Raw genomic sequence first — 13,191 nt, forward strand, 5'->3', positions numbered from 1 at the left:
ATTAATTTAAAATATGGACATTCGTCAGTGAGTATGTCGATTTATATCCTCATTCATATGTCGTTTGAAAAATATTAATTTATATCCTCATTCATATGTCGTTTGAAAAATATTATGTGACTTTTAGCTTCAGAAAAGTATCTTGTTAGTCTCTATGTTTTGGGTCTAGCCTTTATTTAGTCCACAGGTTTTCAAAATATTACACATTTAATCACTAAATTTTGATTTTGATTTTGATTTAGTTTATAAGTTTCAAAACTTTACAATTTTACACCTGTGATTTGAGTATTGTTTCAATTTGGTTCCCAACTTCTAATATTTTACATATTTAACCTCTATTAATAAATTTAAAAAATTGAACATGAAAATTTAAATTTAATTTTAAAAACGATAGTAAAACTTAATTAATTATAATTATTTTAAATTTATTAAGATATATTAACTCTAGAGACTAGAGATGTCCATTTATCCCGTAAGGACTAGCCCCGAATGGAACAAAGAATGGGGGAGGGAGTAGGGACAAATTTTTTCCTTGTTGACTAAACAGGGACAGGGATAGGGATTATATGCCCCATCCCTAGGGTTGGCAAAAATCCCCATGGGATCGGGTCATCGCAGGTCCCCGCCCCGACTAAGGCGGGGAATCCTCGGTTTGACCAGGGATGGGGGTCAAACCGAGGATTATCATCAGATCCCCAGTCGGAGACGAAGCGGGGATGGGGAGGGTACCTCTACCTCGTCCTCGTCCCCGTCCCCGATTAACTTTATATATATATATAGGGATGGGTCCTTGCGGACCCGTTTCCCTAGTGAGGACAAGGACGGGGAGTCCCCCCCCCCCCCCCCCCCGGTCCCAGCTCAGTTGCCAACCCATCCCCATCCCAGTTTCCCTCCCAACCCGCCCCGATGAATATATAATAATAATATCAATAAGTATATTATTATTATCACAAACTGATAACTTATTTATATAAATAGAACATGAGTTTATAATAATTATTATTATTATGTTTTTATTTATATATACCTTATAAAAACCGAGTACAAAAAATTAGTAATTTTATAATTTTCATATACTTTAATACATTTCTAAGTTGTCTTAACATTTAAGGTTTTCTTCCTTTTGATCATAAATGTTAGTATTTAAATGGAATACTAGACTATGATATTGTAATATAAATTTTAACTTTTAGAAATTATGAAATTGAATTATATTTTTGCACCTACAATAATATTATTTTTATCATGAAATTTTATATTATTTTCTTTTAATAAAAAATCATTGAAAATAACTCATTTAATATATAATTTTATTTGATTTAGAATAAACATAAACATTATTAAAAATGAATATATTAAAAAAAAAACAAACGAGAAAATTCCTCCACAGAGAACCGGACGGGAATGACATGGAGTGCGAGATGGGGACGAGGAAGACTTTTCCGCCCACGTCCCACCCCATGGACATCTCTACTAAAGACAAAAAATATGTATTTAGTGAAAATCGATATTAAAAGTGTAAATCTTGAAATTTATATATCAAATTGAAACAAAACTCAAATGTCAAGGATAAAATTGTAACATTTTAGAACTTAAGGACTAAATTGAAATCAAATTTAAAACTTAAAAGAATAAATGTGTAATATTTTGAAATCTATGGACCAAATATAAACTAAACCCAAAACATATAGACCAAAAAGTATTTGTTTCTTGTAATTTTCCAATTAAACTCTTAAATTGTTGATCAATTTATACCATTTATTAACATTACATTTAAAAATCGTAAATGCATGGATGGTAAATTTTGTAGACTTCTTTAAATGCCAAATTAATAAATGAACAATTAGGATCCATCATAGACATTAATATAATTAGGTTTAGCATCCATGAACAAATTTCGAGATTAAAGATGGATTCTAAATTAACAAAAGTTGTACTAACTTGATTAGAAAGCCAACATGATCGATTCTTGAATTCACCCAACCTAATTATATGGCTAAGCCAAAGTTACTACAAAGAAATATGAGATAATTGTTTGGACACAATTTATATATCAATGTTAGAAAACGAAATTGAAATCAATTGATTAATCATCTGAGTTTTTTTTTTCAATAAAAAAATTGAGTATTTGACCATAAAGTGAATAGTACAAAATTTAAAGTATAGAGATCCACCATACAAGTTTTAAAGCATTTGAACTAAGTTGATTTCGACATAAAATTATATTTTGAGTTACCTTATGAAGTTGAAATATATTACGTATTTTGAAGAAATAAAATATGGCAATAAAATATGACAATAAAAACCAAACATTCCTCCTAGTTGGAAGTGGCAGAAATCATATCTCGATTATTTTCTGTTCCATAGAATTAATTTTGAACTTTGTTATTAAATTTACCTATTACATTTAAAATAAATTTTAGATATGGAATCCAAATTCAATAGATAGAGTAAAACACAAATTTACTTCCAATATTGAATTTTTCAAGGTTAAACTCTGTCATTTATTAAAAAGAAAATGATACCTTTATTATTTCAAATGTTACAATATCACCTCTTCCCTTTCATAAAAGGTTTCAAAACTGCTCTTAGAGTAGAAATCATACTAAATGTTGAACAAAAATTAAGACTTGAAATGTTGTGATAGTAACTTAAAAGCATCATTTCCGTTTGTTTTTTTTTTTTTTTTTTTTTTTTTTTTTTACATCATTCTAACTCTAGGTTTCCATCTAAAATTCAGACGACTTTCTAATACAAAGATAATTTTGAAATATTTATGAAAGGTCAAGGGTAATATTGCAACTTGAGATAGAACAAGATCTTAAAATTTGTTGTAAGAGTGAATGTTAGACAAAGCAAAGGAAAAAAGAAAGATATGATGTTCAAGTTACAATCCCTTTCAAATTCAAGCTAAAACAGTATGCTAGCAAACAAGTCTCAGATTTAAGTAAGAACCTACAACATAAGAATGCATCTATGTTCTATTCCATCTCTCTTTATTTGTAGTGAGAACTTGTCAAAACCCCACTACACACATTGAATGAAACATTTGAAATGACATTCAGATCTGAAGCTAGAAATAACACATTTAACATGCTAATTTTCAACAACAATTTCACCTTATCAAACTAAAATGTTTATCAAGTTTAGCCAAAAAGACAGTTTTTTCTTGCCTGTGACCATCAGCATGTTTTCAATCGATCCCGAGAAAGAACCAATGAGTGGAACGCCAAATGTTTTCCTATGCAGTACCTTGAGAATGGGCTGTTAGATAAGTTCATATGATGTTCAAATAATTAGTAGCTCGATCGCCTCTTGTGCCTGTATGGAATGGAGAATTAACATAGCTTCGGTGCTCGGGCAAGACACTGAAACAAAAAACTTTCCGAGTTAACCTTAAATCTACCCTGTTGGCTAACTCGATTCAAACTTGGTCCATTATCAGAACGTTAAATTTAGGAAACTACTGAAACATTGCATTGGAATGAAGCTGAATGGAATTGCATTGTTGGGGGTTTCTTCGATCAAGTTACACGGTGGAGAGCCGAGCTCATAATATGTATGCGATTACTGACCTTGTATATCAATGCGTGCTTTATATTCCCAAACGCTCGAGAGAATCTGGGGCAATCAGGAATATACGCCTTTGGGTTTGGTGTCTAAAAACAACCACTCCTTTATAAGCTGTCCTTGGTATACCATCCTGAGAAACGAAAGAATATGGTATAGCTTTTAATCTAACAAATGCATTCACAAGCATATTTGTACAATTGTAAAGCTGCATTATTAAAGGAACCAGAAATTGCAATGAAAATGAGAAAACAATTGAAATAATTACAAGTTTAGTCTCTTGAATTCAAGGTTCTATCTAACGGGTTCATGAACTTCAAAGAATGTATAATACGTCTCTTAACTTAGATTTTCAGATTTTTTTTGTTTTTATCTAAAAGGTCCCTAAATTTTAGAAGTGTCAAAAAAGCCTCTAAAATTTCAATTTTGTGTGTAAATTGTTGTACCTATGTGATATTTTTAAAGTTGGTAAATCTATTAGGCACAAAAATGAATATTATTAAATAGAATCCTAATATTTCAATTTCGTATTTATAGTTCCATGATTTTTTTTAAATGTCAATTTCTCATAGACCTATTAGGCACAAAAGAGAAGGTTAAGAGGTCTATGCAATACAAATTTGAAAGTTGAAAAACCTATCAAATACTACCAAAAGGAAAATTACAATACCCAATTCCAAGCACTTTGCCAGGCTTGGACTTCTCCAACAAAACTCCCAAAAAATTCTGCATATTTCCAAACCTTAATTCATCCTATTTATATCGCTTTTCACTAGCCAACTTCGAAAATGCCCTTCTAATATCCTAGAAACGTCCCTGGTATTTCCCTGCTGCTATTCCTACCCGTCATCGGTAAGCATTTAATCTTGCCACAAGGAAATTGCAGATGTGAAAAGGAGAATGGACAACTACCTTCCACTCTTCAAAAATACCAAACTGCCGAGCAATGCGTTCAAAGTCTGACTGGTCTCGGTACTCGATTCTAACATCACCCACAACATTATAAGCCTTCATAACTGCATCATTTCCATAAACAGGTTTTGCTTTTCTAATAAGATCTGCAAAGTACTTCACATATTTGTCCTACGAAAAGGAATCACAATTAGTGATAGGTATTTTTTAATTCGCTTCGATTACATAAGAATGCATATTACCTCCATCAGGTAGCTCAAATCCATAGACATCCAGTCGATCTTTAGCAAGCAAAAGATAGAGAGAACTTCAAATTCAGTTTCAGTTCAACTAAAAGACAACGAAAAGACCATAAAGTGCTTACTTGAACGTCATTCAACTTGATTGGCTCAAGGTATTGCTTGAAAAATTGACCCATACTGGAACCCTGCAAAGGATCCAGGCATTCAGAAAGACCAACGTGAAAAATGCAGAACATATAGATGAAAGTTGTCATGGCTTGTAAATGTTAAATTAAAATACTTTCTATCCTCATCCTCGTGGCTCAAAGGAAGTGAATAAGTGAAAGGTTACTTACATGCTCACCAAAGTTATATGTTCTGCAAACTTCTGGACGAACAAATTGGCGACCTTTGTGATTATCCTTCAATCTCAACCAGTCATCCCAATAAGTTCATTTTTGTCAAAGAAACAGTTCTAGGGAAAATTTACTATGTATATATATAGATAGATAGATAGATAGATATTTTATAAAAACAACTTTCGTTGAGAAAAAAATGAAAGAATACACAGGCATATAAAAAACCAAGCCGAGACATCCCTCTACAGAAAGGAGCTCCAACTATGCAAAATAATGTCTATAGAATTGTTACAAAAGGTTTTCCGAAGCCCACAAAGAAACATAACATAACTATCTAGATCATTTGGAACCAGATTCAAGAATAAACTAAATGTAAAGGATATGCCTTGGGCCACTTTGGTGATAGTTCATCCCAAATAGACTTGGTTAACATCCAACCAAGTCCTGGAAAGAAATCTGAGCGATACAGTAAATCTGCAGGGTATAAATATATAAAGGTGAATAACATTAAGGCAAATCACTAAAGATTGAAATGTAATAGAATAGACAAAATTTCAGGCAACCAAGTTATCATAGCAAAACTTTGATGAGAGTGAATTTTAGCAGCTTGCATTATTTAACTAACTAGTAATCTATCTTTAATATAGCCAGCAATAGTTATATAACTATAGGATTTCAAGGTTTGGTACAAGGGAAACAAAAACAGCAGCACACCGAGAAAGAGGGAGAGTGAGGTGGAAGGTCAATGCCATCAACAATATGAAAAATGGATATTGTGCACTAAAAGGGAGAGAAGATAATTCCATCATTAAACTCTAGCAATGCTCCCAAGAAGAATATATTACATTTATAAATTTTCATATCATGCCCACTAGTGTATGGAGAAAGTATCTAGAACTAACTTACAAGAATCATGCACAAACTGCTTTTGTCCATTGTCATTCCATGAAGAGACGGCCATTATGGTCCTGTCATTGTTGAAAAGAGTTTCAAGATTTGGATTGTTATACATATACTTATAGTCAGCAGAAAGAACTGAAAATTAGGTTGAATGCATTGGACACACTTATCCTTATCAAGTAGCATTGCTGCAGCCTCAAAGTAACTGAAAAAATCAGGAGCAATTTCCATATCATCTGTACAAAAATAAAAATATTTATCCACAAGAGCAACGAAATAGAGATAAAAGGAAAGAGTAGTAAAGTCGACCTCACCTTCAAGTATAATCACTCGGCTGAAATTATGCTTATAGAATAATTGATCCAACGCCCATTTGTAATGACCTGGGACAACCAATTGTTCGCATGTGAGTCCTATTAACATGTTCAACAACTCAAGAGAATATGAGTTGGAATTTCTTTAAGGTATCACGAAGCATGGGAATGGGGCTAATGAGTAAGTAAATCTAATTAACCTTCCAAAGCATAGGTATAAATTTCCCTCCCCTTACAAGGTCATAAAAACCTCTCCAATTTGTTGGCTTTTTGTAATATTACCATAGGCATAAGGAAATGGAGAACTTCCATTTTCCTCAGAAAAGTACTATTATTTGAGAATATTGCTAGAGATTCCTTACATTCTATATGATAAAAAAAATGAAAATGAAGCTAGTCATAGAGGCCAAAATTTAGTTCGGTGGTGTTTATGTAGGGGCATGTCCATTCAATGTTTGTGCCTCTACGGACGTCGCCCATAGATATTCTAGTAACAGTTTGTTCCCATTATATTGTAGTAAGATTTTTTTGTCTGTTAGCTACTAAAGTGAGTATGTAATTAAATTATAAGTTTGGATCTAAAGCATGAGAATTGTGTCTATTTAAATTTTGAACTTTAAAATGTTTCTAATAGAACCTCAACTTTCAAGATTGTATCTATTCACTCCCTTTAGTCTAAAAAGAACCTAATGAGTTTCTAAAATCCAAATTGTAGGCCTAATAAGTCTTTGCCCTTTGACACCATGAGTCTAAAGCTTATACCACCAACTACCTAAACCTGCCACAAATTGGCCCAACATATAATCTTCAAATAATATCATCGGTACCACATAAGCACTACACATATGAAGTTAACCACCTTGACCTATTAGACGGAAAATTGATTTTAAAAAATTAAAATACAAGGACCAAAAAGCAACCTTAAATGTTCACAAACTTAAGACCTTTTAGGGTACAAAGACTAAATTGATACAACTTCTAGAGTTTAGGGACTAGATGTACAACAAAGAAAAATATAACCTTACGTGCAATTTTGTAATATGCAATCAACTCCCCTGGCCTTTCAGTTTCCACTTCTCCATAATCTAAATGCTGCAAAAAACAGAAAGAGTTGATGAGAGTGAAATGGCCCTTAAAGCAAGATCATCTTGAGCTTGTTTGGCAAGCATATCCATAAAAAATCATGCATCTGACGCAAAAAAGGTTCCCAAGAAGTGTACACATTAACTCATTTGATTGCCTCCGTATCCATCCTTTTCTTCAAAGAGAATCCCCATGCTCGTGTCTAGGGAACATTTGACACAAACAAAAACCACATGGGGTAAGGAAAGATGAGATATTCTCCCCCATTGCATGCAAATGTAGATTACAAAGAGATCTCCAGTTGGTTCAAGAAAAGGAGAACAATTACCAACAAATTTTAAAAGGGGCTTGAGGCCACCTATTTGCATCGCCAATGTCAGGAGGAAGAAAGGGGAGGCTAGTAGGTGAGCATGTCTATCTAATTAGCATAGGGTTGAACTGTGTCAATCTATTTGGTGTGTGGCTGAGGACGTCTTAGTTTTTTGCTTACAAGTATCACTAGGCAGGAAGTGAGCATGGAAAAGTTGGTTAGGTATCAGTATTTAGTTCTTAGTAATGCAGTTGAGGTAGCAAATCTTTTGTCATCCTGTTCGAACTGTAGAAGGGAGAGTTCAAACCTTTTGAAAGCTTAGATGTAACTACTTCCAGAACAGTTAATTTTGTTAGAATAAAAGTAACATAAAAAGGTAGAACAACTATTTTTAAAGGATTATTTTCATCACTGTGAGTGTCTGGGCCAGCTTGATTAAAGATAGAGTTAATAATTTGTCTACCATGAATAGACCAATGGATGAAGCACATTTATTGGATGAAGAATCTTTTCAAACAAGCTGCTAGAATTTTAATGAAGATCTTACAAAGTGATGTAATGAGTTAATTCATCTGAAGTCCCCCCATTTCAGATAGGCATGGGGATTTAGAGGGGGTCAGTTTTCTTTTTTCTTTTTTTTCCCCTCCTTAACATAATAATCATAATAAGTTTAAATTATTTTTAAAAAACCTACGGAACTTGAGGGTGAGAGAGATTGGCTTAAGGGAACTAGGAAAGGGTTCTTTTTCCTTCTTGAAGGTGTCCCGGGATGATGTCGTTCATTAGGATTCAGAGGTTTTGAGGACACGGTTCTTCAGAGGAGGCGGCTTTGTACTACTTTCTTCATTGTTTCAATTGCGCATTTATTTATCTTAGTTATCAAAAAATAATTACATAAGGAATACAGGTTTAACAGAAAAAGTTTTCCCAAAAAAATAATAAATAAGGAGAATGGCCAATACGAGTATTCACTAATCCTCAATACTAAGTAATTCAAATAGTTCCCAATTAGCTATAATAATAATAATAATGGACCTCCAGAGTGTAGGAAGACCAAGCAGCTGCATCAAAGATTCAAAATGCCCCAATTCCGAGACCTCTTCTATCCTCAAAATTAACCACTACTTTTTGAGCTTGAATAAGTTAGAAACATTTCATTGATAAATAAAATAAGGGGAAACCCCAAGCACCTATAGGTGATTAAAAGAAAGATTGTCAATTGGTAACTAAGAAAGATAAACTATAATATTTAAAAGGGTGCTTAATATTGCACCAAGAAAGCAGTAAAAAGAACAGATTCCACTACTAATCAAACATTAAAAAAAAAAGCCTACTAAAATGACATCTCGACCAACTAATTTGTAGAAATTAGGTAATGAAGATGGAATGTCCTAGGGATTTCCCATCTAAGGGGTCGAGTTCCTTATCGGGGGAATCACTAATCCCTACCATGCTCCAAATTTTCCATGTAAAGAGAATGAAAATACAAAACCTTTGACGAACCTATCCCATAACATCGTCATCCTACACCCAACAAATTCCCTGACATAATGACAGCATTATCACCTCAAAATATATATATACACACACAGACAAACATGCACACGATATCAATATAGAAACTATATAATGAATAACCGTGGTAAAATCGTGGCACTGTATACAGGAGTATTTGTTCACTAACCTGCATATAGGCCAACTGATCATAGCTAAGAGCCTTTTTTTTTACAACTGGGTTGGTACCATCCTATGAATAAATACAATTAAAATATATATATATTACAAAGAACATAGATTGAAAACATAACAATGCAATAGATTTTTACAGCCACGAAAGAATTTAAGATACATACCTGGGAAACAAAAACAGGATATTTTGAAGCAACAGTTGTCTGGTATCTAGATAATATTGCACAGCTGTTAGTAAAGCCAAATATTTGTAACGCATTGACTACAATGAGCGAACGGTTAAAAGGTCTTATAAGACATACTTTAGAACAGACTTAATAGTCCTTTCCAGATAATCTGCACGATTGCATGCCATAATTACAACAGCTGCCACAGGCACCTAAAAGTTTCAAGCAAAATAATTTGTAAATTTAAGGTGGACAGATTTTAAAAGGCTTACAATGCGGAAGGAAGAAAAGGGTTAGAATCACTTCATTTTAAGTATACCTGTGTTTTGTCTGTGAGTTGTTGCAGACCTTTCCCTACAGATTTTAGAAAGAGAAAAACAATCAAAGAGCCTTCAAGATAACACTTACAAGTGAATGTCAATTTGATCCTACTAAAGGAAAGTGTAAAAAAATCAACTACATAGAGTTGTCAGATGGCAAAAAAATTTATGGAACAAAATGGTGAAATAGAATGCTTATATAATGCAGCAGCCGAAACATCATTCTGCCTTTCTCAATCAAATAGAACTACGAGCATTCAAATCAAGCCGCTTTTAGTGTTCTATGGAGGGCTCACTTTTCTATATATTTCCACTTCAATAACTAGAGACGTAAAATTCGGACATATGACAAGAGCCACATCCATAAAAAACATAAATATTACAGAATGGGTTTTCTGACCTTCTTAACAAAAGATTATGGGTAAAGTCAGGAAGTAAGCTGTTAAGCAGAAAATGAAGTCTATTGAAGCGCATACTTTCAAGATCTTGAAGGAGAGTCTTCAGCTGGAGGACTTCTTCAAAGTGGTGTTTTCTTTCATCTGAAGATTTAGCAATTTTATTAGAAATAAGTGTAATAATTCTGATGGTTTTGCCTCCAGTCACAGAGAGAGTAGCAAGATATTGATTCTTATTAACTAAATAAAAGGAAAATTAGAGGTTAGAGGATGAAAATAAGTGAAATAAAGCTAGATGTTGGATTTTCATCTCAAGAGGCATATCATATCATAGTGAGGAAGATATTCTAGCAAGACGATAAGAAACTACAAAAAATGCTGCAAATGAAAATGATAAATAAAATAAGAAGAATAAAAAATCTGAATATATCAAGGAAATCAAGAGTCACCAGCTAAGCATAAGAAGGAACAATGATATTGAATGAAGTAGCCACATTAGACTCTTTCTATACAATATAAATTTGTAAGCTAGAATGGAATCTAGCCTCGAAGCGCATTCTGACCTTCATTAAAGAGCTGAGAAATATGCTATGCTCTCAATTTTATCATTAGCATAAACTTTGAACTGCTAAACCTACTAGATGTAGAATCAAACTAAATTTTTGGTTCACGTTATGGTGGATTCAACCAATTGAGCCAGGGATAAACATTCAATCCAATTAAAATGGACAAGTTTAAAAGTCGTCTAAAACATCCACCACATTCGCTTGACATTTTCATCAATTTAAATTGAAAATTTGCCAATTTGCATGGCACGTTCAAATTAAGATAGTGCCCTAACGCACTATGATAGACACCACACCTTCAAGGGTCACAATTTGTCCTTGTTGCATGCTTATCTGATCAATTAGTAATCGCATTTGACTGGTACAATGATTCTCTGATTCAACCTGAAATAAGAAATCACCCCTATAAATGATATTGCAGTCACATTAGCAATCAACAAAATTGATCAAGCTTTGTAAAGAGCAATTAAGGCTTATAACTTCAACTAAAATATCATATGCTCAAATTTCTAGCTCCACATAACATTTTGATACAAACAAACTCCTGTACTGTTTCTTTGATTCTTTAGAATCGTGTATTATAATCATGTACAATTATCTTGTAGTTTATTGTCGTTGACAGCATCCATCAATGGCCTATTTGGAACCTCATGATTTTGAGGGATTTCAATTCATAATGGATTTCAAATGAATTCCATTGTTTGATAAGGCAGAAAATAGAATGATTTTTCTTTAAAAAAAAAAAACTTTCCTGACTAAAATGCTCAGATTTTGCATGATTTCATAGGATTTAAAGGTAAATTACTTAAATGACATTGTCAAATTCTAATTTCAATTAACACATGATAGTTAAAAGCCTATATTAGTAAATTCTTAACTCGGTTTTCTTTTCAGGTTATCATCCGAACACAAAATTTTAAATATATTCATTTCAAATCTTTATCGTTCCAAACAAAGTAATTAATCTAAAATTATTTCTTGGATTTTATATCACTTTATTTAAAATCATTTCTTAAACTTTCTTGAATCCAAACGAGGGTAACTATAATTGCATTTTCGGTTACATGGAAAAATATCGAGTCCTCAAAAACTAATTCATAGGGTGTCGATTCAGAAATTAAGAATACTATCATTGATGACATTGTAGAATAACACAAACTCTTATCGTGTATTGAGTATAACTATAATCCCATGCAATATTAGAGAAGAATGGACGACGTACTGCCTCAGCTAGCCGATCTGCATATTGAGATTGTGTCGCGAATAGCCGTATCTAGACAAAAATAATAAGAATTCGTCAAATATAAGAATGGCAGTGAATTCATAAATTAACAAGTATGAAGCTAAGACCAACTTTATTGATTCAAAATAACATTGGTTCAGCTGAAAACCAGATGAAGCTCGCAAGGGAAAAAGAAGCAGTGATGAACACAATTTCGTGAAGGATCAGACTGGTATTAAAGCAAAATTATTAGAGACTCCGTGAGAGTTTGGAGGGTACCTGGATGTAGATGAACGCCATAGCTGCAATCAGAAGTAGGAAGCGGAAATCGAAGAAGAAATTCGCCATTTCTGAAGAGAATATCAATAAAACGGCAAAGCAGATGATAATTAAAATCTGAATTGTTGAATTTCTCTCATGAATTGATCGGATTTGCAGTTGCGACGACTGGGAGTCGAGTCAGTTCATGAGGCTGGACTGAAATTTTGAGAAACTTCAGAAATAAATGTATGCTTTTTTTTCTTTCCCCACTTCGCTTTCCTTTTTGATCCGTGGTTAAAAAACTTAAATTATGGTGCTTTGTAATTTGATATTGCATTGCATTCCTCTCTTGTCCAAAATAAAATAATAATGATGATAATAACAATAATATTGGTTAAAATGAGATTTTTATATTGATGACCCAAAACTCATGTGGTTAATTTTGAATGATCCAATTATAAAAATAATGAAAATTAATTTTTTATTTTCGTCGTAGAGCATTCCACCATTCATTATCGTATTAGGAACATCTCACTCATTATTGTAAAATGGTCGAAACCCTAACGCGATTTTCATTTTTAATCATCGGATTGTCAACTGTTGATTTTTAAAAAATATTTATATGATGGTTGATTTTTAGAAAAACGTGGTTGAAATTATATTGCGTTAAGACTCCAATTGTTTCGTGATGGGAGGGGCACCCCAACGGAATAGTGCTCTATTATTACATCAATTGAAGATTAGTATTCATTCGTTTGTACCGTTGACTCATTTGGGAGGCTCAAAATGATAAATGCCCCTTTTTTACAAAACTATTGCTAATTGGCCCTTTTGCTGACATCATGCGTGTGTGAAATTATCAATTTGCCCTTTCTTCAAGGTCCTTTCTTTTCTTACTCTCC

The 13,191-nt window shown here is 33.0% G+C and overlaps 1 protein-coding gene across 1 annotated transcript; it reads right to left on the minus strand.

The window, feature by feature from the left end:
• Positions 1-2,876: 2,876 nt before the first annotated feature.
• Positions 2,877-12,577, minus strand: LOC120078073 (alpha-1,3-mannosyl-glycoprotein 2-beta-N-acetylglucosaminyltransferase). The gene is made up of 19 exons (XM_039032275.1): positions 12,308-12,577; positions 12,029-12,079; positions 11,103-11,190; positions 10,322-10,384; positions 9,845-9,879; positions 9,661-9,737; positions 9,523-9,568; positions 9,354-9,416; positions 7,302-7,368; positions 6,277-6,345; positions 6,129-6,198; positions 5,969-6,030; positions 5,446-5,536; positions 5,060-5,153; positions 4,847-4,909; positions 4,725-4,763; positions 4,483-4,653; positions 3,576-3,703; positions 2,877-3,368 (listed from the first exon to the last, which is right to left on the minus strand). Exons 1-18 carry the CDS (start codon positions 12,374-12,376, stop codon positions 3,596-3,598), a joined length of 1,326 nt encoding a protein of 441 aa, XP_038888203.1. The 5' UTR covers positions 12,377-12,577; the 3' UTR covers positions 2,877-3,368; positions 3,576-3,595.
• Positions 12,578-13,191: the final 614 nt, after the last annotated feature.

Source organism: Benincasa hispida, chromosome 5 (genome assembly GCF_009727055.1).
Source record: "Benincasa hispida cultivar B227 chromosome 5, ASM972705v1, whole genome shotgun sequence".
Taxonomy (NCBI): Eukaryota; Viridiplantae; Streptophyta; class Magnoliopsida; order Cucurbitales; family Cucurbitaceae; genus Benincasa; species Benincasa hispida.

Excerpts from the sequence above, each read along its gene's own strand:
- LOC120078073 (XM_039032275.1), bottom strand. The coding sequence starts at position 12,376 with ATGGCGAATTTCTTCTTCGATTTCCGCTTCCTACTTCTGATTGCAGCT. Across the intron at positions 11,191-12,028 it reads CAGATCGGCTAGCTGAGGCA|GTTGAATCAGAGAATCATTG; the intron begins GTACGTCGTCCA and ends TTCTTATTTCAG. Across the intron at positions 4,910-5,059 it reads CATATAACTTTGGTGAGCAT|GGTTCCAGTATGGGTCAATT; the intron begins GTAAGTAACCTT and ends GATCCTTTGCAG.